Below are 23,535 nucleotides of genomic sequence, written 5' to 3' on the forward strand. Positions count from 1 at the left end.
ACAAAAATGCCATTTTCTTTCTCATCAGTTCTTACACCAGCTGCAGCCAAGGAAGTAATCCTGCCAAAAAAGTAACTGACTAGCTCTTGGACTTCCTCCACCAAGTAGCAGATCTATGGTCCCTCATCTTCAAAAAAGGCTCGAAGCAATGGCTGAAATCTGAAATGGGGAACCTCTTCTCCTTGGGGATATCCCCCATGTGATTTAGAACAGATGTGGGGAACCTTTGGCCCTCCCAAAGGTTGATGAACTACAACACCCATCAGCTCTAGCAAGCACACTATGGGATGTTGGGAGTTGCAGTACAGCAACTTCTAGAGGGCCAAAGGTCCCCCCAGCCCTGATTTAGAAGCAGGGTTTCGCAGGACTCTATGAGGATCCATGCTCCAGGCTTCGCCCTCCAACTTATGGAGGGTGGCAGGGATTGAAACACAGGAGGGTGAAGCTTGCTACTCTTGTTCCCCCCTGATCCACTCATGAGGAGCACACTTAAATAGGGCTGATGGGGTTTTAGAAAGCAGGATAATCTCAAGAGGTTTTCTTATTCTCCAAAATGTTCAACTCAGTTCTGTGCCTGCTAATGCAGGAAGAAGCTTCGCTGATATTACACACCTTCCTTCTGGGTCAAGACATTTGGATTGTTTTATCGGTAGCCATTATGTTAAATTTTTTTGTTACAAGTATGCAGAATGCAACTTGTAAAGTTGAAGTGTAGCCACTAAACAGTTCCACATATCTTAAGACAATAATTGGAAGTTTATAAGGGCTCCCTTACATCAGGGACAAAAAACCTCTGATTCTCCAGATTTTGTTGGACTATAGCAAGCCTGGTCAATGACCTGTGGTGATGGGAGCTGCAACCCAGCAGCATCTTAAGGCCTCAGGTACCCACTCCTGCAGAACATCTCTCTGCCCTATTACATAACCTGGCAGAATGAATAATGGCCAGTTTCCAACAATGATTTCCCACAATTCTGTGAAATAAAAGTGTGGAGAATGAGACGTTGCTGGATGAGCAGCACGTGAGCATCATCATAGAAGGGGTGTTTGTAGGTCTAATGTGAATGGATGCTGCATGTTGCTTAAGTAATCGTGTTACACTTATAGTATTGAATTGTGGTTTTTGTATGTTACAGTATTATATTTTTGTTTTGTAATGTCATTATGAAATTATTATTATGATGTTATTGTTTTGCAATGTTATGAAACTGTTTTAGTAGTGTTTGAAATGTTGCAAGCATCTTTCGGCACTGTGTGTGTTTGTGTGTGTGAAAACATTTCTGCTTTTTTTTGGGGGGGGGACAAAACAAAGAAAATGTATGAATGAGAATATGAAAGCATCTGAGCTCTTCATAGATCATATAATCCTTTAACAGCCATAGCTCCCCCCAAAGAATCTTGGGAACTGCAGTTTATTAAAGGTACTGAGACTTGTTAGAAGAATGTGAACAGATATGAGCCCATGTGAGAGCTGGAAGGGGACACACCTTCCTCTGTAGGGGATGTAAGTTTAGATTAGTGGTAAGAGAGGATTTTGTGGTTTCTGTTTCTGTCTCTTCTTTCTTTAGTTTATTGCTTTAGATTAAAGGTAAAGGTAAAGGTACCCCTGCCCGTACGGGCCAGTCTTGACAGACTCTGGGGTTGTGCGCCCATCTCACTTAAGAGGCCGGGGGCCAGCGCTGTCCGGAGACACTTCTGGGTCACGTGGCCAGCGTGACAAAGCTGCATCTGGCGAGCCAGCACAGCACACGGAAACGCCGTTTACCTTCCCGCTGGTAAGCGGTCCCTATTTACTTGCACCCGGAGGTGCTTTCGAACTGCTAGGTTGGCAGGCGCTGGGACCGAGCAGCGGGAGCGCACCCCGCCGCAGGGATTCGAACCGCCGACCTTTCGATCGGCAAGCCCTAGGCGCTGAGGCTTTAACCCACAGCGCCACCTGCGTCCTTGCTTTAGATTAGTTTGTACTTTTTATTGTATTGTGATGAACTACACCACCAGCACAGAGAACCTTCATAGTGAGAATCCCTAGCACCCTTAAACTATGGCTCCCAGGATTCTTTGGGGAAAGCCATGCCTTTTAAAGTGGTGTAACATGCTTTAAATATGTGATGTCAATGTGACCTATGTCAGTTATTTCACAGCTGGAAGGCAGGCAAAACCTGTGCCTTTCTTTTGCGTCCAATATTTCCAGTGAAATGTTTTCTATTCCCCATTTACCTTAAAGAAATCCCATAACTTTGTGTCTGTAAAGCAGAGGTGGAAAGATAATTAAATTCTCTGCTTAATTTTCCAAAAAAGAAGTATTAAAAGAAAGAAATTTTTTTGGCTTTGCTTTTTTTTTTAAAAAAAAAAACCCTCAAGCTTCTACATTAGAACTAAATGTGAGGGTGGGGGAGGAGGAGGTTGTAAAAGCCTGACAAACACATTCATCTATTTATTTTGCAACATATTAAATTGTGTCAGTGAAGTGAGAAGTAATGGCATCCACCCACACCAGCCCTTCAATGCTTAGTTCATTACCTATGGCTACTTTTATTGAGCTAGCCAACAACAACAATAATCTTCTGCATTAAATGGTGCATCTAGAAATGGCTGGAGGGGACAGGCTGCAATTTCATGAAAATAATAAAGTCCTAACCAAATTTACCAATTATCCATCTTTCTGTTGGATGTGAAGACAAGGTCAATAATACACTTGAGGGTATACCTTAAGTATACTTTATCTATTTTTACAAATGGCATATATTTTATAAAGTTTTGTTTCTATTGTGCCTCTTTTTCTTCTTCTTTTTTTTCCCCTTTTGCTGAGGTACCAATATCTGTTAAAAGAAATATGAAATCTTCCTTTGTGGAAAATATACTAAGCTTAAGTGGCTGAAGGAGCCCATGGCTTCAAATGCTGCAGACAAGCCACCATTATTCATGGTGGGTTCATGCATCCCTTAACTGCCATAGCAAGTTTCACCTAAAGCAATTTTTGAAGCAAAATTGGATGTTCTAACATGGACAAACAATCCAAGAAATTTTAAGAGAAACAAAATGGGTTTCAGTAATCAGTAAAAATGGGGGGGGGGGAGAGAAATTTGGGAAGGTTGAAAACTTTCAAGATACCTTAAAAAAAAAAACCTCATTGGTCATCTAGCTCACAATTGCCAGCAAAGCTCTCTAGCTTTTCATCTAACAGGATTTTCTTCCAGCCCTATCAGGAGTGCTGGGGAACTTGAGATCTTGTGCTCTTCTGCTGAGCTATAGCCCGTTAATATTGGGCTACTACGTCTGCATAAAGAGCACTTTCTTATTTTTAGTTTGCATAAATTCTTTTTATTTTTGTGGCAAGGAAGACTCAACTAAAAATCGCTCTTTAGAATTCTGCCAGTCAGCCAAAATAGGTAGTTTGACAAGTTAAGTGATGCGACTCAACCACAGATGAAATGGACTGGCCAGCAGGCAGCTTGCAGTGAACTATGTAACTGGGAAATAATGGGATGGCATCCACAGAGTTATAACCAATTAGATGAATGCAATTACGATTTAATGAGGTCTTCTTTCACATTTAAGAATCCATATTAGGTTTGCAATGTGGTCACTTAGGAAAGCCAGTGATCATATAATGCCCCCTTTGAGCATGATTTATGCCACATATCTGCTTCACAAAATTGTGGAAGTCAGGCTTTCATCTCTAGGAAGTTGTTTAGCATCTTAAAGATGATAAAGTCCCTGGAGTATAAAATGAGTCTACAATTATGTGAATATTTGGGCTGCCTCTTCAGTTGTTTTTTTATTTTAAAAACACAAAAGTCTAGGAACAGAACACTGTTAAGGGAGAAGCATGTTGTAATGGACCCATTTTTGTGAAATCAAACTGAATTGTACTGTATGAAGGATAGGGATAGCAACTCATCTTAGTGGCCTTCTTTTCTATCAATTTCTACATTGGCAGTGCCTTTCCCATACATATTTTTTCAGCCAAGTCCATGACACTGCAGATAATGCAATGTGTATGGACCCTGGGAGCAACTGAGTGCCTTTGAAAAACTGGGAAGCTGGAATGCACAAATGGTAACAGAAGACCCATTGGGGAAACACTGACATATGCTCATGAAGGAACATGCAGCAACTAACCTTGGGGTTTCAGATTTCTGTGACACCAAAATTTGACGCACACGCCTCTTGCCTTCCATTTGACACAATAGTTGTGGCACCTCCAAGACTCCATGCCCAGTGCAACCAAACCGGTTGTGCCACCCTAAATCTGTCACTGAACTAACCATCCTGCTCCATTTTGTTTCTGTGTTGCTGCATCAACCTGCAAAGCTATTTTACTCATTGCCAACTATTTTGTGCAAATCAATACCTTAAATCATAGTGCATTGTGTGATTCAAGTATATGAGGAAATTTTCTTTCTTTCTTTCTTTCTTTCTTTCTTTCTTTCTTGTCCACTGCAGTAACCTCTGTGGCACACAATGGTCTCCAGTAAAGTTCCCCGAAGGGTCAGTTCTTTGAACACACGTAAAATATTAATTCATGAGTATATGTGTAGCGAAGCTGGTAACAGGAGAGGGTGATTTAAATCAGGAAAATGTCACAGGAAAGGGTTGAAGCTCCTCTCCCAGTGTTACCAGTCTCATCTGAGCCACAGGACTATTTGGGTTTTTCTCAAAACAAACGAAAACATGCAGGAATGTCTGTTCAAAAATACCACATCTTGCCTTATGATGTAATTAGATGATCACTTTATATTTACATGTTTGCAACTTCTGTAAAACATGGTGTGATTTCCATGGTGCTATAAGCTCTGAAGAATCTGTGGCTTCCATGGCCAACATACTTTCAGTAATCTATCTTGCAGTAATCTACCTTACTCAAAGTATAGACAGCTCTAGCTCTTAATTTGTGTATTTTGTTTTAGAGACTGATTGTAAAATGAAACAATATTAACAACAGGAAATTGTCGTGAAATTGAAGTCCATGCTTTTGATAGGCCTGCGACCACAATAACATTTTGCAATTACAAAGTGCTACCAGCAACAGAGCTAAATCTGTTATTTCTGCATCTTAAAACTACTGCTTCCCCTCCCCTCTAATCCCTAGTATAGGAACTTGGGGAAACACCCGTAGTAAGCTCAGTAGAGCAATATGAAGAGATGGAGCACACTGCTTGACTTTTGGATCAAGGATTTCTATCCTGATTAATATGGAAAGGTCATTCTTAATTTAAACCTCGGCAAACCGCACATGAGCCTTCTGTCAATGAACTGCATTTCATAGCAACCCCAAAATAATCTTATTTGCATAGCCAGGAGGATAGCTGATATCATTTTAGGCGTTCCGAGGTCAAGTGTGCTCAGGTTGCAGACCGAAGCAGAAGCTTAACAGGCCATTTGTTCATAAAGGAATACTAACATTTACTAATGCTGCTTGGCGTATCTTAAGAATTCTCTTTATTTCTACATGTTGAAGATATTAAAGAGGTCAGAACTTCAGGAAAAGCTAGACAAAAAACCCCAATTTGATAGGCAGCTGAAGTAAAGGGTTTAATTTACAGAGATAGATCAAGCTTGTTCCATCAAAATACAGAGTTTAGGGAATACTAGCAAAGCATAAGTGTCCAAATGCATTGTTTGGAGTTATACCAACAAGGATTTATAGTAGGGATGATAAGATAATGAAACTAAAACAATCAGATTTTTTTTTTAAAAAAAATAATTAATGTGGTTGGGGAATACTGTAATAAGAGCTGAGGTTTTTTATTTTATTTTAAGCTAATTCAGTTTACTGCTCCTTTAAAAGCTTGGGCACAACTAAACCAAAGTTAAGCAGTTCAAAAATGGATTTCAGTGGCAGAATTAAGCATGCACAGACCAGTGAATGAGAGTTTAAAGTGGCTAGTTTTGCCTGGATGGTGTCTTTTATTCTAATCAGAGTTTGGTTTTATATATAAACTTCCTATGTATTATGCACACCCATAACAATATGCAGGAGTCGACAAACAAGCAAATATAAACAAAAAAGCAAAATGATAGACTTCAGTCTAAGGAATTGTAACAGGTCTGCCAAATTCTACAAAGATTCTAGAGAAACTCATTTATTGCAAGAGCCCTCCACTCTTTCCCTTTAGTGATATTGCCCAGTATATCAGAATTACATTATTTCCTAACGTGATTCATTAAACTGATGTATCAGTTCACTGGAATGAAGTTTTAGTATATCCTAGATATCCTTCCCACATAACCAAACCTTAACCCTCTCCATCCCAGAGTAGAGTAAGAAAGAGATGGATGAAAAAGAAGAAGCAGACGAGACAATTCTTCCCTGGGTCATGCTCCTCAGGTGGAAAGACAAATCATCTTGGAAGCTTCTTCACCCTTTGCCTGCTCCCCAATCTCCAGTCTCCAGGTGCTAGGAGAACCCACCGGAGTCTTTTCCAACATTGGAAAGAGATACTGAAGGGTATAATAAAGTAAAAGGAGAACTGAATGCAGCTTAGATGCTTGGTTTAAAATTAGATACCTAAAAAACCAAAACATTTTTAGTAAGTTGCTGACAAGTAATTCACTAATTAATTTTTTTTATCTTCAAGCATAGTATCTAACACAACTGCAGAAATACGCATAGGCTGCCAACATTTTTGCTCCTGGATTCCACACCTGCAAGCACCCTTAGGGCACAAACACAGTCTTTCTAGAAGCCTGCTAATCACACTGAGCTTCCAAGCCAGATGTAAGTCCATTTTCAACATCTGCTTCAGAACGTCACAACACAGCTCAATCCACCTCTCTCAGTTATGGTTCATTTATAATAATCTTCTACACTCCCGTTTCAATATTTCAGGGAAACAAAAGTTCAAAATAAACATCCAGGCAACACATGAAGATATTATTAGTCTTTTTCCACATTTGATATATTAATTACTTCTCCTTTTGGGGGTCAATACAGTGGTACCTCTGGTTATGAATTTAATTCTTTCCGGAGGTCCGTTCTTAACCTGTTCTTAACCTGAGGTACCACTGTAGCTAATGGGGCTTCCTGCTGCCACCACACCGCTGGCACGTGATTTCTGTTCTCATCCTGAGGTAAAGTTCTTAACCCGAGGTACTACTTCCGGGTTAGCAGAGTCTGTAACCCGAGGTGTTTGTAACCTGAGGTACCACTGTTTTCTCAATTAGAAACAGGTAGTTGCTTTATACAGAGCCATACCAGTTGTCCACCGAGCTGGGTTCTGCATCAGGAGTAATGGATACGATTCTCTTCCATTGTTGTTGGGACCACAAATGCCACCATTCCTAAATATTGTCAATGTTGGCTGGGGCTGAAGGGGGTTCAGCAAAATCTGAAGGGTGCTCCATTGGCCACACCTGGTTTACACTGTTTCGCAGCAACTCTCTAGAGTTTCAGACAGGAGTCCAGCACTATCTAGAGATAGCAGGGATTGAACTGCAGACCATCTGCATGCAAATCATCTGCTCTGGGACTGAGCTATGGGCCTTCCAAGGAAAAAACAGTCTTGCATAGGATTTTGTGGCAGTTGTCCCCCACCCATATCTCAAGCTTTGTCTGTTCCAATGTGTGTTTTTTTACTTTAGAAGAGGAGTGGCAGTTGAATTTCCAAGCCTCACAGCAAAGGTGGCACAAGGGCCAATAAAGCAAGGCACATCCGTGGACAAGTATCAACTTTAAAGGACACTCAACTTTTCCCTAAATGCTCCCTGAGAAAATTTATAGAGACTAAGCTAATTCAAAATTAAGCTGGAGAGGGCTCAGCAATTGCAATCTCTATGTGAGGAAGCATTTGTGCCAAAGGCCACAGGCCAGACTTATGCTCAATAAGTCAATATGGAGAAGAGCTATACTTAGTAGGATTACACATGCGAAAAGGCAGGCTGTAACCAATTCTCTGAGCGAGAGACCTAGCATTTAGGAATCATGACAACCTATTTTGAAACAGCAGTTTTACCTCTCAATCATCACACAGCAAGTAATAGAAACCACAGCTGAGATCTCTCGGCTTTTAAATAGCTCATTGATTTTGGATTGAATCCATTCACAGGACTGTGCTTGAACCTCATTTTGTAATTAACTACAAACTGGGATGGATACTTTCAATCAAAGCCTGTGTGGCTTTCAGCACGTCACTGCAAATCAACATTGCTAATCAAACCTTCCCCTGTATATCCCAGACATTTTTCTGAAGTTGTTTGTACGAGCATAATCGGGATGAGGTTACCTGCCTCTGTATAAACCTTTAAGATCACTTAGATTATCTGACAAAATTCTACTCATGGAACTGCACCCTACAGAATATCACAGGAAGGTGACCCCCAAAATGGATATTTTCTGCTTTTCCTCCTTTATTATGGAATGCTCTCCACCCTGTTGTACGTAAAACAGCTTCAGATGTATTGTAAAAACTTATTTTGTCCAGGCTTTCCTTGATTCATAAGAACAAACCCTGCTTATGTCTGAATCCCCTTGATCCTTTTCACATGTAGTGCTAGTAAGCCAAGTGTCCCCCCCATCTTATATTTGTGCATCTGGTTCTTCCTGCCTAAGTGTAGTATCTTACATTTGTCCCCACTGAAATTCATTTTGTTAGTTTGGGCCCAGTTCTCCAATGTGTTAAGGTCATCTTGAATCATGATTCTGTCTTCTCTGGCATTAGCAATCCCTCCCAGTTTAGTGTCATCTGCAGTTCTGATGAACATCCCCCTCAATTCCTTCATCCAAGTCGTTTATAAAAACACTGAATAACAATGGGCCCAGAACAGAACCCTTTGGCACCCCACTTGTCCATTTTCCCCAGGATGATGAGAAACCATTAGTTTTCCCCCAAATAATTCTGGGAAACATTTGTTAAGGGTGTTGAGCTTTGATAGGAGACCCCTATTTCCCTCACAGAACTACAATTCTCCGAGTTCCCTGTGAAAAGGGCTTGATTGTTAAACCAAAGTGCTGTGAACGTGTGGTCAGTGGAAAAACCACTTAGCTAGACCATTCCTGGGGAAGCAGAAATAGTGTTGACAAAATTGCTTTTAAAACTAAGAAACATTCAGCAATTATAATGTTTGTGGTAAGGGACAGCCGTCATATGCTGTGGGCTCACGATATCAGTACGTAGCAATTCTAGTAGAAGGATATTGTGTGGGGTGGAATACAATGTGATCTACTGAAGAGGCAAGCAGGGAATCTCTGGTTACTCATACTTTTGCTTTTTTAATATATTGATTTATTTTCCTACCTGACAAGTCTGTTTATGCCGTGAACTACAACATCTCAGCCTTCTGAATAGAGGGACGCCTGTTTGCTGGCACTCATTTGAAGTCATGGCTGGCCAATGACAGACTAGGATACTGTCAGGAATCATTCACCAGTGGAATTCCTTCAATTGTTAGAGTGAAGTGTGCATTCACACACAGACACACACTCCATCTGCTCCTCTTGGTGCAATCTGGAGGACTGTGTGGAGGAATCAGAACAATATGAAGCACTAGCAAGCAGTGCCAACAATTCATTTCCTTGCTTGTCAGAGAAATGACAAGGATTCTGTGACAGGGCTACATCGCTCTTTACTCCACCAAATAGGAAAGAAGAAAAATCCAGAATTATAAGTAGGGTCTGGCTTAGGCTTGCAAGAAGCTCAGAAATTGTTTCAGGCATTGTGTGTTTCATACCACACCAGTTCAATCATCATCACTAGGAAGCTTATAATTCCTCTGTCCTTTAAGAACAAATGAACCAGAAGAGAAATGCTCCAAATCAAATCAAAATCCAATTTGTCTCAAACAGTTGAGTTTAAAACAAACCATTTCTTCACATCCCCTAATACCTGTTAATTCACCAACTGAAGCCTGGGATAGGTTTCAAAGAACCATGTCCTGCATATCCCTAGAGAAAACGGCAGCAGAATGAATAAATTACCAGTATTTGGATTCTCATTACCTTAAATTACCCTCAGCGTAAAAATGACAGGAGTAGAGCCAGCTCCCTCCCCCTCTCTCTCTCTCTCTCTCGTTTTGCACGCAGCACCTGTTACCACTTCATTCAAAGCGTTTGGAGGGAAGACTTCTCTTTAGTTTCTGTGAGCGGCAAAGCTTTACTCTCACACTTACAAATTGTTTGTTTCAATGGGAAGAAATATCAACGGTGTAAGTGTGAGAGTAAAGCTTTGCCGCTCACATGTGTGCCATTTGAACCCATCAAGAATAGAGATTTACTTTGTTCTTGGGAATTTCCCTCAGGAGGGAAGACAGCAAGCGGGACTGAGGGGCATGTTTCAGTCAGGTGCCACCCGTGAGGTTGGTGCAGTGTCGCCCAATGCTGCCCTAACCCTAACCTTGGAAGTCCGTTCGACTTCCAAAATGTTCAGAAACCAAAGCGCAGCTTCTGATTGGCTGCAGGAAGCTCCAAAGAACGTTCGCAAACCACTCACTTCCGGGTTTGCTGGAGCCAAAACGTCCGAGTACCAAGGTGTCCGGGATCCAAGATATGACTGTACAAGAAAAGCCGCGTTCATTCTACACAGCTAAGGCACAATTGCTCTTAAAGGAGCAGAAGGCTTTTCAGCTGAAGAGGAGGCAGAAAGAGCAGTTCATAAATGCCTTGTGTCAAACAAGTAGTGGCAAATAAGTAGTAGTAGTAGTAATAATAATAATAATAATCCACAAATTATTATAAGGAAGAGTCCTTCCCTTCATAAATCCTATCCAAGGCAATCAGGCAAGTGAGTGGAAACTAGAGGGGACTCCCAAACTGAATAAATGAAATAGCATCCCTTAAGCAAAAAGGAATACGGGTTCTTCTTTTGACTCGAGTTCTGACAATATTAACATGCACCTCTGGCATTGTGAAGTGGTGCCACTTATAGGAGCAGGACTTCCCAGTGAAAATCTATGTTTCCCATTAAAGACTTTAAAGAAACTTGGAATCAGAGTTTTCTTTTTTAAAAAAACAGCACCACTTGTCACATTTCAGCTCTTCCCTTGACAATTGAGCCTCCCGGTATGCTCCTGCCTCTTCATTGCAGATGAGAAGCATTGGAATTTAGGACAAATTTCACCAGCCTTTCCTGCTGCTGTTCCCACCCCACCCCCCTCCTTTGTGACTTGGTGACTGGAAGGGAAGAAGGGGAGGGAAACTGGGAGCAGAGAAGGATGGGGGGCTGGCAATGAGCCATCGCAAGCTGAGCTGAAAGCTGAAAGCTCACAGGGTGGTTTTGCTCACCTTGCAATGACTTGGAGTTTCTGAACTGGGGGAATACTGTATTTTTTTATTATTATTAAGAAAAAACCTGCTAGATAGGCTGCCGTTGCTAGTAATATACAACTGCTGTTTCGATGATATTGATAACAAACCCAAATAGATGGGAGGAATGTTGTTGCTGGCATAAGTCCTCTTGCCTGTATCAAGAGGTGTACATCAGCAAGCAGAGCACCCTTCACTGTTAAAGGCAGTTGACACAGCAACTAGTCAAAGCAAGTCAAAACTAAAAATATTTTTAGAATGCAACTGATTTATTAAGTGTGTGCCCCAGCAATGGTTTGCTAATATTGCAAATCTTTTTATTAAAACAGAGAATTCGGCGGCAGCACTAAGCCTAACCACATGTATGAAATGGGCAGGGTGCCAAGAACAACAATATCTATGTGCAGATGTGATGAATTTAATGTAGCCTTATATACTAATCATTATATGCGAATCTGGCAGCTGTTAAAATTATCCCATTTCAGCCCTAATGGCAAGACTATTGAAATAACCTCCAAAATATAGCTTAAAAACTAAGTCCTTATAGGTGAAAGTATTAAAAAAGGTGTTTGTAAGTCCGCGTTTTTCTAAGAAAAGTATTATGTCAAACTATTTTAATAGAGGTCGGCTGGCAATTGCACTTTCCTTTAAGGTTTTTAAGCCGGTACGCAAGTCTTTCAATTAACACTCTTACAGCACAGTCCTTAGAGCAGTACCTTTCATTCACTTCAGCAGGACAGAAAAGCATTGCAAGAATCAACCTATTGGTCCACCACGATTAATTACACAGGATTGAGCCATCCCACAGAGAGGAGGATATCCACTTCTTTGTTTATTTAAAATGGAATTCTCAAGATGCTGAGCACAGAGCTCAGATTGGATTCAAAAGCAGCAGCCAAATTAAGCCAAGGTTATGCACCAGTGGAAATCCCAATGTCAAATTAATGCTTGCCTTCAGAATTCTGTAATCTTGGGCAATGTTTCAGCTTTATTTTTGGATGCACACTGTGCAGGCTTAGCTATCTTACACAGGGCAGATTGTTTTGACCATTTAACCCATTGAGAGATTTCATTATTGGGCTCTTTAGCCAGCTCATTTAATCTCCTTGTGCTTGAACCACATATACACAATACATTTAAAGCACAAAGGATCCTGGGAACTGTAGCTCACCCTTAAGAAACTATAGTTCCTGTGCTCCTTTGGGAGAAGTCACATGCTTTAAATGTATGGTGAGTACACGGCCCAAGGAAGTTAATAACAACATGCATCAAGGACACAAAACACAAGTTGCCAAGAGCACACAGTTCATCGCTAAAGGAACTGTCACTTTCCAAATCATTAAAAAAATAAATCAAGGAGCTGCCTCTGTCCAAAGATATTCTGGCCTGGACTTTGTTGGACTGACATCAAATGGGTGGGAAGTATCCACTGAAACTATCATATTCCCCTTGGCACCCAGTGGTTGTGTCTTCCTGTTGCAGATCTCTTGCCATGTCTTTGGATGAGCCAGTCCCACTGCTCACTCTCGCTTGACCAGATCAGACCAGGCTTGCCTGGTGGACAACAGGGCTTTGTTGTTGCTTGTATTTAAATTCACAGTCATGCTTTTTAAGATGGTCTTTGGGGTACTATGATTATTTGAGTTTTTAAGGCAGGGTTAGAGAACCACTATCCACGGGCTAAATTCTGCCTGCCAGGCCTCTCCACTCAGTCCACAAGGCCATTTCCCCTAAACCACAAAATCATATGTGGCATCAGGTATGGGGCAGGTACTGAACTCCTGGCTGCATTTTAGGAAACGGTGATTTTTAATTCTTGAATGGTGTGCTGGGTGGGACAGAAAATTTCTATATAAAGAAATAAATCTACCAGGCTGCATTTTATAAAGTGATATATTATCCAACTGAAGACCATAAAACAACACTGCACAAATTTGGCAGGTTTTGTTTCGTTTTTAAAAAGTGCTGCAGTAGAACATTACTTTTAATGAGAATATTTGTATCTATAGAATGTTAGAAGCCAAAAAGAAAAGAAAGAAATCAAAGAGTGGCTCATTTCTTCCTGAAAATATTGCATATTGTTCAGATTTCGAATTGACTGATTTGATATTCAGCCCATTCTTCAATGGTTCCAAGCAGCAGAAGTCTAATGAAAAAAGTGAATGAAGCTTATGTCCTCTGACCAGTCTGAGGCATGCAGCCTTTAATGTTTTATAATGATACCATGCAACAATAAACCAAACTCAATGCAGGGAAAACTATTTCAGGATAAAAAAATCCGAAAGGCGCCCCTGCTTGAGCAACAGAATGTTTATACAGTGTCATCTGAAGAAAAGATTTAGAGAGCCTTTTGAAACCTCACACAAACCCAAACGAACAAATGAGCCTTTGAGGCTTTTAAGAGGCCAAAGCTGAAAATTCTGGCGTGTTCTCACCTAAGGTGGACAAAGCAAGTTTATAACCACTCACAATACAATAATTTAGGTAGCCATTTCTGGAAAACGCTTGTAAATCCAAGCTACTTTGAAATGTCTAATGACTGATTTCACTCAGTCAAGCAATAAAGCGGCTTGGCTGACCTCAGGGCCTGACAGGTTAATCTATTCTGACCTTTGCTTTATTCTATAATGATGCTGAAAGATCACTTGAATAACTCACTGTCATTCAACAATGGCTCCATATTTCCCCTTCGGCACAGCAGAGGGCTCAAATGTGACTTGGTGCCAGATTTTCAAAACCGTGTGGGATACTAAGGCCTTTTCCTTCAAGACTGTGAAATAGAACAAATTGCTCCCCCACCCTTTCTCCTGTCACAGTATCCAACAGCAAAAGCACATTTCTGCCATCCAAATAGAAATTCCATGATAAAATATACTATTAACGCTGGAGAAAAACAGGACAGAGGGAGCTGTTGCCTCAATCATGTCCGTCTTCCTTACATAGCTTCACACCAGCATTTCTTAATTTCCAGTATTGGTAAGGAAATATTAGAACACATATTTGCGCAAATCGGGCCGGAGGGGGGGAGGTGAGCAATGATGCCCTATTAGTTTATGTAGAAAAAGAGGTGTACAAATCCAATTATTTTTTTAAAAATGGCTAAAATGAACACACACAATATATATATATATAACCATCATTAAAAACCAAGATAACACAAACAAAACATTTAAAAACAAAATACTTAAAACTATTATCATGCGTCTGGATAGGCTTGATGAAACAGACATGATTTTAGCTCATCAGGTACCCAAAACAGTAAAGTGAAGGTGTGTGCCTAATGTCAATAGGCAATGAGTACGAGAGCACATTAAAAGGAATGACTCCTTGAAAATGGTTCTCTAAGATCCTGCTTCCCACGCCTCCTGTTTTGGGCAGATTGGTGCAGCTCATATCTGGATGCACTTCTGTCCAAAAATCAACAGTCCGGCATGTGTCATAATGCCAGTGCTTGCAATAATTTGGTTTGGTTTAGTGAAGTTAACTGAAGCAGTTGATAAATCTTGGAACTACACCTGAAAAAAGTTTCCATAACTGCCAGGTAAACTGAATGGGAATTAAGTTCCTGGCACCACCCTCATATTCACCACAACTTGCCTCTACCACCTTCTATTTCTATAAGGTATACTGCCCTGAGCCAGGTTTCTGGTAGATTTCTCTAAACTCCCATTGGTTCTGCTGCCACTACAGATACTATGTACCTGAATATCTTCCCACCGCAATTGTAGCCAGCCAGGAGGCATGTGTGCACGGTATAACATTACTATATTATTATATTATATTATATTATATTATATTATATTATATTATATTAATCATATTATATCATATCATATCATATCATCATATCATATCATCATATCATATCATATATCATATATCATATATCATATATCATATATCATATATCATATATCATATCATATTATATATCATATCATATCATATCATATCATATCATATCATATCATAACAATATATTAAAGTAGAAATAATAAAAGGTTTTACAGTGGTACCTTGATTCTCAAACGCCAAAAACCTGGAAGTAAGTGTTTTAGTTTTCGAATGCTTTTCAGAAGCTGAACGGCTGATGCGGCTGTCGACTATTGTTTCTGGGGCGCCTGCACCAAACAGAAGCTGCGCCTTGGTTTTCAAACATTTCACAAGTCAAACGGACTTCCGGAACGGATTAAGTTTGGTGCTTTTGTTTTTGCTATTTATTTTGCATTTTTGAGGCTTTTTTGGTTAATTTGTTTTTGTGGCTGTGTGGAACCCAGTTCAGCTACTGATTGATTGATTGATTGATTGATTGTGTGACTGCGGAAATGGATAAAAGCCCCCCATCCAAACAATGACTATCATCAGTGCAGGTAAGAAAAAAAACTAATTTTAATTTTTATCATCTACAATACTGCCTTATTTATTTTATAGTACAGTACATTGATTATTGCTTTTATTTCATGGATCAATGGTCTCGTTAGATAGTAAAATTCATGTTAAATGTCTCTTTTAGGGGTTGTTTTTAAAAGTCTGGAATGGATTAATCCATTTTGCATTACTTTCTATGGGCAAGTGTGCCTTGGTTTTGGAACGCTTTGGTTTTAGAACGGACTTCCGGAACAGATTAAGTTTGAGAACCAAGGTACCACTGTATTATCACTCAGAGTACAGAAACATATGGCTTTAGTTTTGCACTTTCTTCTTAGTTACTTTGGTTCATATAAACAATGACTAAGAACAATGCTGACCCTACTCTATCCAGCTAACCCTGCCACCGTCCAAACACATTCTTTCCCCAACCCCAATGGCTCATAACTCTCAACTGACCCTCTCAACTGTCTCCCACCAGTATTCAAACTCCTTTTCAAAATTTTACCCAATCGCCACTCATGTCTAACATCCCAAGGACACACATACCTTGGTTCTTGAATTTTGCAAGAATGTTTTGGAAGTCCGTTCAACTTCCGAAACATTTGAAAACCAAGGTGCAGCTTCCGATTGGCTGCAGGAGATTCCTGCACTCAAACAGAAGCCATGTTGGACATTCGGTTTCCGAAAAACGTTCGAAAACTGGAACACTTACTTCTGGGTTTTTGGCGTTCGGGAGCCAAAACGTACGAGTACCAAGGCATTCAAGAACCAAGCTATGACTGTATTATACTTACCTACATTTAACACATATTACTCTAATATTAGTTATTATATAGACACAGCATCACAGTGTTGCTTTCATACCCTGATTGTAAGCTTCCTAGAAACATGTGGCTGGCTGTGACTGGAAGGTGGCTGCCTGACTAGATGGTCCATCGGTCGAGCCAGCAAGCATGTTCTTATGCATTTATTGGCACAGGGAAGAAGTTGCTTCACAGTTTTCTTAATATTCCTACCTTGAAAAGCTGTGATGTGACCGACAATCATATATTTCAGTTCAAAATTTAGAGTCTGGATGTTCTCCATCCTTTCTCTCCGAACTGCTGCTTGATAGCTTTCTTCCATCTTTCTAGTGCAACATGTTTGCACTTTGTGCTGGCAGATCTGTAAGTTGGAATCTGTTGCAAGAAAAGAGTAAATTAAAAACAAACATCCTCAGTGAGAGCATCAACAAACAGCGCCAAAGATATTTCTAACAAGCAAAGTGATGCAGCTCATAAGAAGTAAAATGTCCAGCCTTTCTGTACACTTCAAGGGCTCAGCGTCTGACTGCATCAACTAAATTAAGGAAACGCCATCATATCCAGAATTACATGTACTGCAGCCTCTGTTCAAAAAGGACCCTAATTCAGGCACATCATTTGTGGGTGCATCCCAACAACCTGTTGATCGAGCATCCATCCTGCTTTGCTTGCAATAAGATTAGATTACTTTGGCAATTTAATCAGCTTTCATTGTGGTTTGCTTAGAGGAGAGGAGGCTAGATGATGCTGTATCAAGAAACCGTTATTCCACACTTTGTTGGGATGCTACTGAATCCCTCCTGAAAATAGCAAGCATCCTGAAGCTCCCTGTGTGTCCTCTTTACTATCAAGGCAAAAGCAATAGTCCTTTGAGCTGTGTATTAATTGGTCTGCAACATGTGTTGAGTGTGTGCATGTGAGTTGTACACATAATTTCAGGCCTGGCAAACTCAGCCTCTGTTGACTTTCGTATGCACTGAAATTAACCCAATTTCCATGGCTTTTGGAATGCCTTTGAAGATACAGGAGTTGTGAATTTTTTTGAAAAGCAACTGTAATCAACAAATTACACTAGTAGGATTACAAGAAGTTTTGTAAGGAGAAATATATGAAGTGTTACAAAGCAGAAAAAAATAGAGATATTGGTTATGAGTTTGAAATGCAATAGGGCAGATAAGAAATGCATGCTAAGAGATTGGATTGGAAATTTTTCAGACAGGATTGATGGAAGTCAAAAAAATTGAATAAGATGTAAAAGTATGTTTAATTACTGTTGAAAATGATATGTTAAAAAATTAATTAGATGATAGATAGATAAATAGATAGATAGACAGAAAGACAGACAGATACAGGAGTTGTGAACTGGCCTACAGAAGGGGTGAATGGACAGAATGAGCTGCCTGCCCCTTAGTACAGTGGCACAATAACCTCCACACAGCCAAAATGTGCTACAGTCAAGTCAAGGACTGCCACTTTTGCAGAAACACCAGAGGCTGCATCTGCATGTCTGAGAAGAATGGGATCAGCTCACTAGTTTCGCCTGAATACTTAGCACCACATCTTACAAATATGTATACCTGGGAGCTGTTCAGTCTGTTCATTCTTCTTCAAAACAGAAGCCTAGGAAGAAATCCTACCAACAATTGCTGCAGTTTAGAGCCTAGTTCTTTTTCTGCCCAGTGGTACCAACTTGAATAAAATATTGGGGGGGGGCATATAAGCCCAACTCTGCATAATTGATCACAATACATGATGCGCACACACCATTTGAATGGCAATGCCCATAAACTTTTTTGGGGGGGTCAATTATTTTATTGGGGGGCCAAAAGGACCTCAGCAACTAGGAGTTGGCTCCTAGGTTTCTATCTATGTTACTTTTTTCATAAGTGAAGTTACTAGCTTGACAAAAGAGGCCTATTTCTGGCACAGAATCTTAAATCCATATCCACATATGATATGAGCAGGGTTAATGATATATATTTTCCTGCTTCAGAAATCACTATATGTCCCCGGTTAAAAGCTTATATTCAAACCCCCTGTCTATGCCCATTCTATAATTTTGGCTTGGGATTTCTGCAGGTGTTATTACCTACAAATCATACACTGGGTTTGATGAAAATATTTATCTTCAGGAAAATGATTCATCTTCATAGCAAAACAGAAGAAACAGCCACAGAGACCTTAGCAGCCATTGGTGGCCAAGATTCTTTGCCCCATTAGTTTTCTGAACAAACAGACAGACGGTTGAAGAGAATGTCTGCAGCTCCAGGGCCAAAAAGCTGCAAAGATTGTTCCTAAATAGAAACAGCACAAATCCTCTGAAAGCCAAAAGAACACCATGCAGAACACAAAGTATTTAAAGCAAAATATAAAGCAAGTCGCAGTCTCACTAGGAAGCCTTTATGTTGGTATGAGCATCATACTGTGAGCTCAGAAATTTCATTTTTCTCAATACTAGTTTTGGGATGGAATCTTTTAATTACCAAAAAAAGAAACCCACACCACCCTAATCTAGGTTTTGGTACTCAACTTTGGCTGCTGAGAATAGTTAATGCAGCTTTGTACAGTCCCAAAATCTTAAATAACTCTAAAGAGAGCATTAAAAAAAATTCACGCTAGCTGATCTTAATGCAAAGCATACCCCCATCAAATAGGCATGGCGGGGGGGGGGGAGAGAGAGTAAGAGCTCAGACAGTGTGGCAACTTAAGGGCACACTGCATTGCAGCACCAGAGAAATGCGTACCAGATTTCAGAGGGTGCATCTGCACGCCAGCTTCCCAGGCTGATGGGTCAGTGCCATTTAATGACCCACCTTCTTGAATGCCCCCTTTATAGGGCCCAATGAAACTATCCAAATAGCAGTCCTGCTAACCTGAAGAAGAAACTTGACAATAGTAATCTTCCCTCAGGCAGACACTCATTTCATGAGGCAACGGATTCCACACAGAATCTCAAAACACACAACGATGTTGAAGTCAGATAACCAAAGTCAGCCACAGCTGGGATGCAAAGCCACTCAATATGGAACTTGTTTGAATTTTTTTTTTAAAAAAAACCCCAACCTAATGCATGCAGTATTTTTTTAAAAAATAATAATACAATTTTATTGGAAATACCACTGAAAAATGATATTACAATCTTTGAGTCACACCACATAAAAAATCATAGTGGAACTTCAGAGTTATAAATAATTCTATTCCCCAATAGTCGCAGATCAGACAGACAACAAGAATTCCCCAGGAAATCAAGTTAAAGTTTACTGGATAATTATAAGCACACATGGTGAAGCCTTATGCCCTGTAACAGAAAAAGAACCAAGGCCTCATGGCCCTTTCAAGGAGGAGGAAGAACACAGGAAAGTGTGTAAATGAAACTGAAATAATTTAAGTGGTACTTTTTTTCCATAAAAAATGTTTAGGTGTACTCTCATTTTCCTACTCATATTGAAACACTGCCCCTCAATGAGGCCAAACTTAGATTAACAAAATGTTTAGGGGTATGCGTACCCCTGCATCCCCCCCCCCCCAGAAAAAAGCACTGCATTTAAGCTAGTGCAGTATTCTCTGTGCTGACTGGTTACAGCTCTCTATGGTTTCAGTCAAGATCCTTTATCAGCTCTTCCTGGGCATGGTGGGATAATGGTAAGCAATGGTGACTCCGCGCCTTCCCAACTCGGACCTACTGTATCCAGGACCTAGGAGAAGCAGCAGGAAGGGGAACCATGGAGCAGGAGATCCATTTCAGCAGTTCAGGCATAAGGTGGGGAGGCTGCCACTAGGACTGCACACTCAGAAAAATGTTGGGCCTCCTTTAACAACTCCCTCCTCTCAGCTGCAATGGGCAAAAAACAGGAGCTAGCAGAGAAGAAAGTGAAGCGTTTCTTAAACAAGAAAAATATATCTGGCGTTAACTGGTTTGTAAATTAAGTGAGTATATAGAATTGGCAAAATCAAAAGTTAAGAATGGAGTGGAAGTATTTTGAAGATTATATGTCAAAATATTGTTCTAAATATAACATGCTAATAGGCTTAGATTAAAAATGTAAACGATAACAAAACAGCGATAACAAAGAAAGAAGGAAAAATCAGAATTTAACAAAAATAATTTATTATAGAATGCAAGGGAAAAAAGGTAGAAAGAAATATAAAGAAGTTGAATTGCTGTGGAGGGAAGTAGAGGGTGGGTGGTGGGTTTTAAAATTAAGTGTATAATTATGCAGCTGTTGTAATTTAGATATTATATTTTATGTGAGGGAATCATTGGGAATTTTGGTTATTATGTTTATATGTTAAGTTTCAATAAAGATCTTTGAAAAAAGAAAAGAAAGAAAAAAGAAAAATATATCTGGGTATACTGTAGCATTCCCTATAAGTGTTTAGGAAATTCTAATGGATAGTAAACTGAACATGAGTCAACAATATGATGTCATGGCCCAAGGCCAAGTTTCAGCTGTAGCCACAGTTAACATTACATAAGTAAGACTTTGAAAGATCACTCAGTGCTACTGGTATGCATTTATTTTCATTTCCAACTTACATCCTTCTCAAACTCTGATAGAAAGGATTCAGCTGGAAAGTTACGGAGATGCTAAAAGTTCGACAGCAAATCACACAGAGAAAGAATGTAAGAAGTGGGTATGCTTAGCCTAGAAAGAGTTGAATGAAGGGGAATATGTTAACATTGTAAGATTTAAAAGGTTAGAAAGAAGAGGGAAGGGTTTTTCCCCTTCTCCTTGAGTACTTTCTTCTTCTTCTTTCTTTGGTGATCACTCGTAGCCGAGTAAGATTGTCTTCCATAAACACGGTTTTAACAATGAGTCCGTAAGTGACTGTGGAGGCCAATTCTGGATCCACAAGTCCTTCCACAGTGGGGACATTGGTTTCCAGGCAGGAGGTGATCACGGTGTGAATTTGCCAAGCGTGCCTTCCTCTTTGCATGTTTCTCCCTTGTGTCCTGAGTTCGAGTGTCTTCAAAGCCCATGACAACAAGCAATGATACAAGGAGATATTGTAAATATTTACACAACTAAGTTCCATGTGCATTGAGACATTCAGAAAATACTGTGAGACAGATCTCTGCTCCAATGATCTTACTGTCTAAATTTTGCATGAGTGGGTACATGGAAGAGTAAATGTTAACAGGAGGGTTGGAGATTCACCACTCCTGCCTTATGCCAGCAGCCACAAAATTAAAAGACACCTGCTTCTGGGGAGAAAAGCAATGACAAACCTACACAGCATCTTAAAAAGCAGAGACATCACTTTGCCAACAAAGGTCCGTATATTTAAAGCTATGGTTCTCCCAGTAGTGATGTATGGAAGTGAGAGCTGGACCATAAAGAAGGCTGATTGCCGAACAATTGATGCTTTTGAATTATGGTGCTGGAGGAGACTCTTGAGAGTCCCGTGGACTGCAAGAAGATCAAACCTATCCATTCTGAAGGAAATCAGCCCTGAGTGCTCACTGGAAGGACAGATCCTGAAGCTGAGACTCCAATACTTTGGCCGCCTCATGAGAAGAGAAGACTCAATGGAAAAGACCCTGATGTTGGGAAAGATGGAGGGCACAAGGAGAAGGGGACGACAGAGGACGAGATGGTTGGGCAGTGTTTTCAAAGCTACCAGCATGAGTTTGACCAAACTGCGGGAGGCAGTGGAAAACAGGAGTGCCTGGCGTGCTCTGGTCCATGGGGTCATGAAGAGTCGGACACGATTAAACAACAACATTGTGGCTTTCTACCGTCTTAGGCAAAAGTCTTTCCCAACAATGCCATACAATATCATATTTCTAACTGAAGATGCCAGCGGTAGAACAATATATGCACCTAAGAGAGCCAGATGTACAATTCTGCCCCAGAGGGATTCTATCGAGCGGCTGGGGATTGAGCCTGGCTCTGTCGTATTTGGAGGCTACAAAATTTACAAACAAATTAAGGTTTCAGTTGTGCCATATGCTCAGCCATCCGTATAGACTAGCTCCATATCTTTGCTGCCATCCAGAAATTCCACAGTATGTCGTTCCAGAATCAGTATGTTTCCCTCCGCTGGGGAGATGAAACTGAATCCCACTGCTTTAGGGTTGCCCTTAAAAATTATCAAGGATGGAGATTTATTATGCTTCCATGGGAAATGTAGGCGGTTCTGCTTCTCTTGAGTCACATTTTTGTCTGATTTAGCAAGAAGCTAGGCTGGAATTTGACACTTCCATTGATTTGTCAATATTCTTGTTGTCGTCTTGTTGTAGTCCCTGTAGTACTAGCTGTGCCAAGTAAATTAAAGAAACAATATTTTAATGCTGCAAAAATACAGTTGTTTCCTTTGTCAACAGCAGAGATTTTGCTTGGGTTTCTTGTGCAGTTTTGCCTACAACACGATTCCTTCTTTTGCCCCTCCTTATGCATCAGTATTTAAGAGCTAATTCATGTGATACATTTTGTCTGCATAGGATGCTCCCAGAGTTTTCCCAGAGACACATTTATTAATAAGGATTTTGTGGGCTATCAAGCCTCATATAACCAACATGCTTAACCCTAATTAAAGCATGAAGGGGTTAAGACCATAGAGTAAACTGTCCTGCCAGGTTTAGCTAGGTCACTCCTCTTCACCTTGGAAGAAAGGGTCACCAAATTCTTTGTTCTCCATGTGAACCCTACCAGTAAGGAAGTCTCAGCTGGATGTCCAGACTTAGACCACATGGCTTAAGCAAGCCATCTTTGTGTTTCTATATGAATCATTTAGAAAAAATTACCATTTTGGAACCTAAATTATACTGCCAGACTTTTCTTGCTGCTGTATGGAAAAGCACATGAATCTGATCTTTGAAGAGTTTGTAAGTAAGCCATTTTTTAACATACTGAACTTGTGGGTTTTCCCCCCTATACTTCAACTGGTTATTGTTTGAAATAAATATATACGGTACATTTCCTATTCTAAGGGAAGCAGGGAACTTTGGAAGCAAGAGGGTATAGGTCTAACAGCCTATATATTTCCATGTTTTACTTTGCTGCATATTTTGCGATTTTAAGTCTCTGCTGGAGTTTTGTCACCAAAGAGTGCTTGCCCCAAACCTGGATCTAGGTATCCAGGGAATTCTCCTATTTTACCAGAACCTAAAATTTTCCT

General features: G+C 40.2%; 1 protein-coding gene across 2 annotated transcripts in view; it reads right to left on the reverse strand.

The window, feature by feature from the left end:
- Window positions 1-23,535, reverse strand: part of LOC307216053 (glypican-5-like) — a 413,975-nt gene that overhangs the window by 358,364 nt on the left and 32,076 nt on the right. For both annotated transcript variants that reach the window (XM_079975883.1, XM_079975884.1), the window contains exon 2: window positions 16,627-16,788. In XM_079975883.1, coding sequence (XP_079832009.1) covers window positions 16,627-16,788 — 162 coding nt within the window. The remainder of the gene's footprint in view (window positions 1-16,626; window positions 16,789-23,535) is intronic.

The sequence above is a fragment of the Podarcis cretensis genome, assembly GCF_951804945.1.
Source record: "Podarcis cretensis genome assembly, chromosome: 5".
NCBI classification, from domain to species: Eukaryota; Metazoa; Chordata; class Lepidosauria; order Squamata; family Lacertidae; genus Podarcis; species Podarcis cretensis.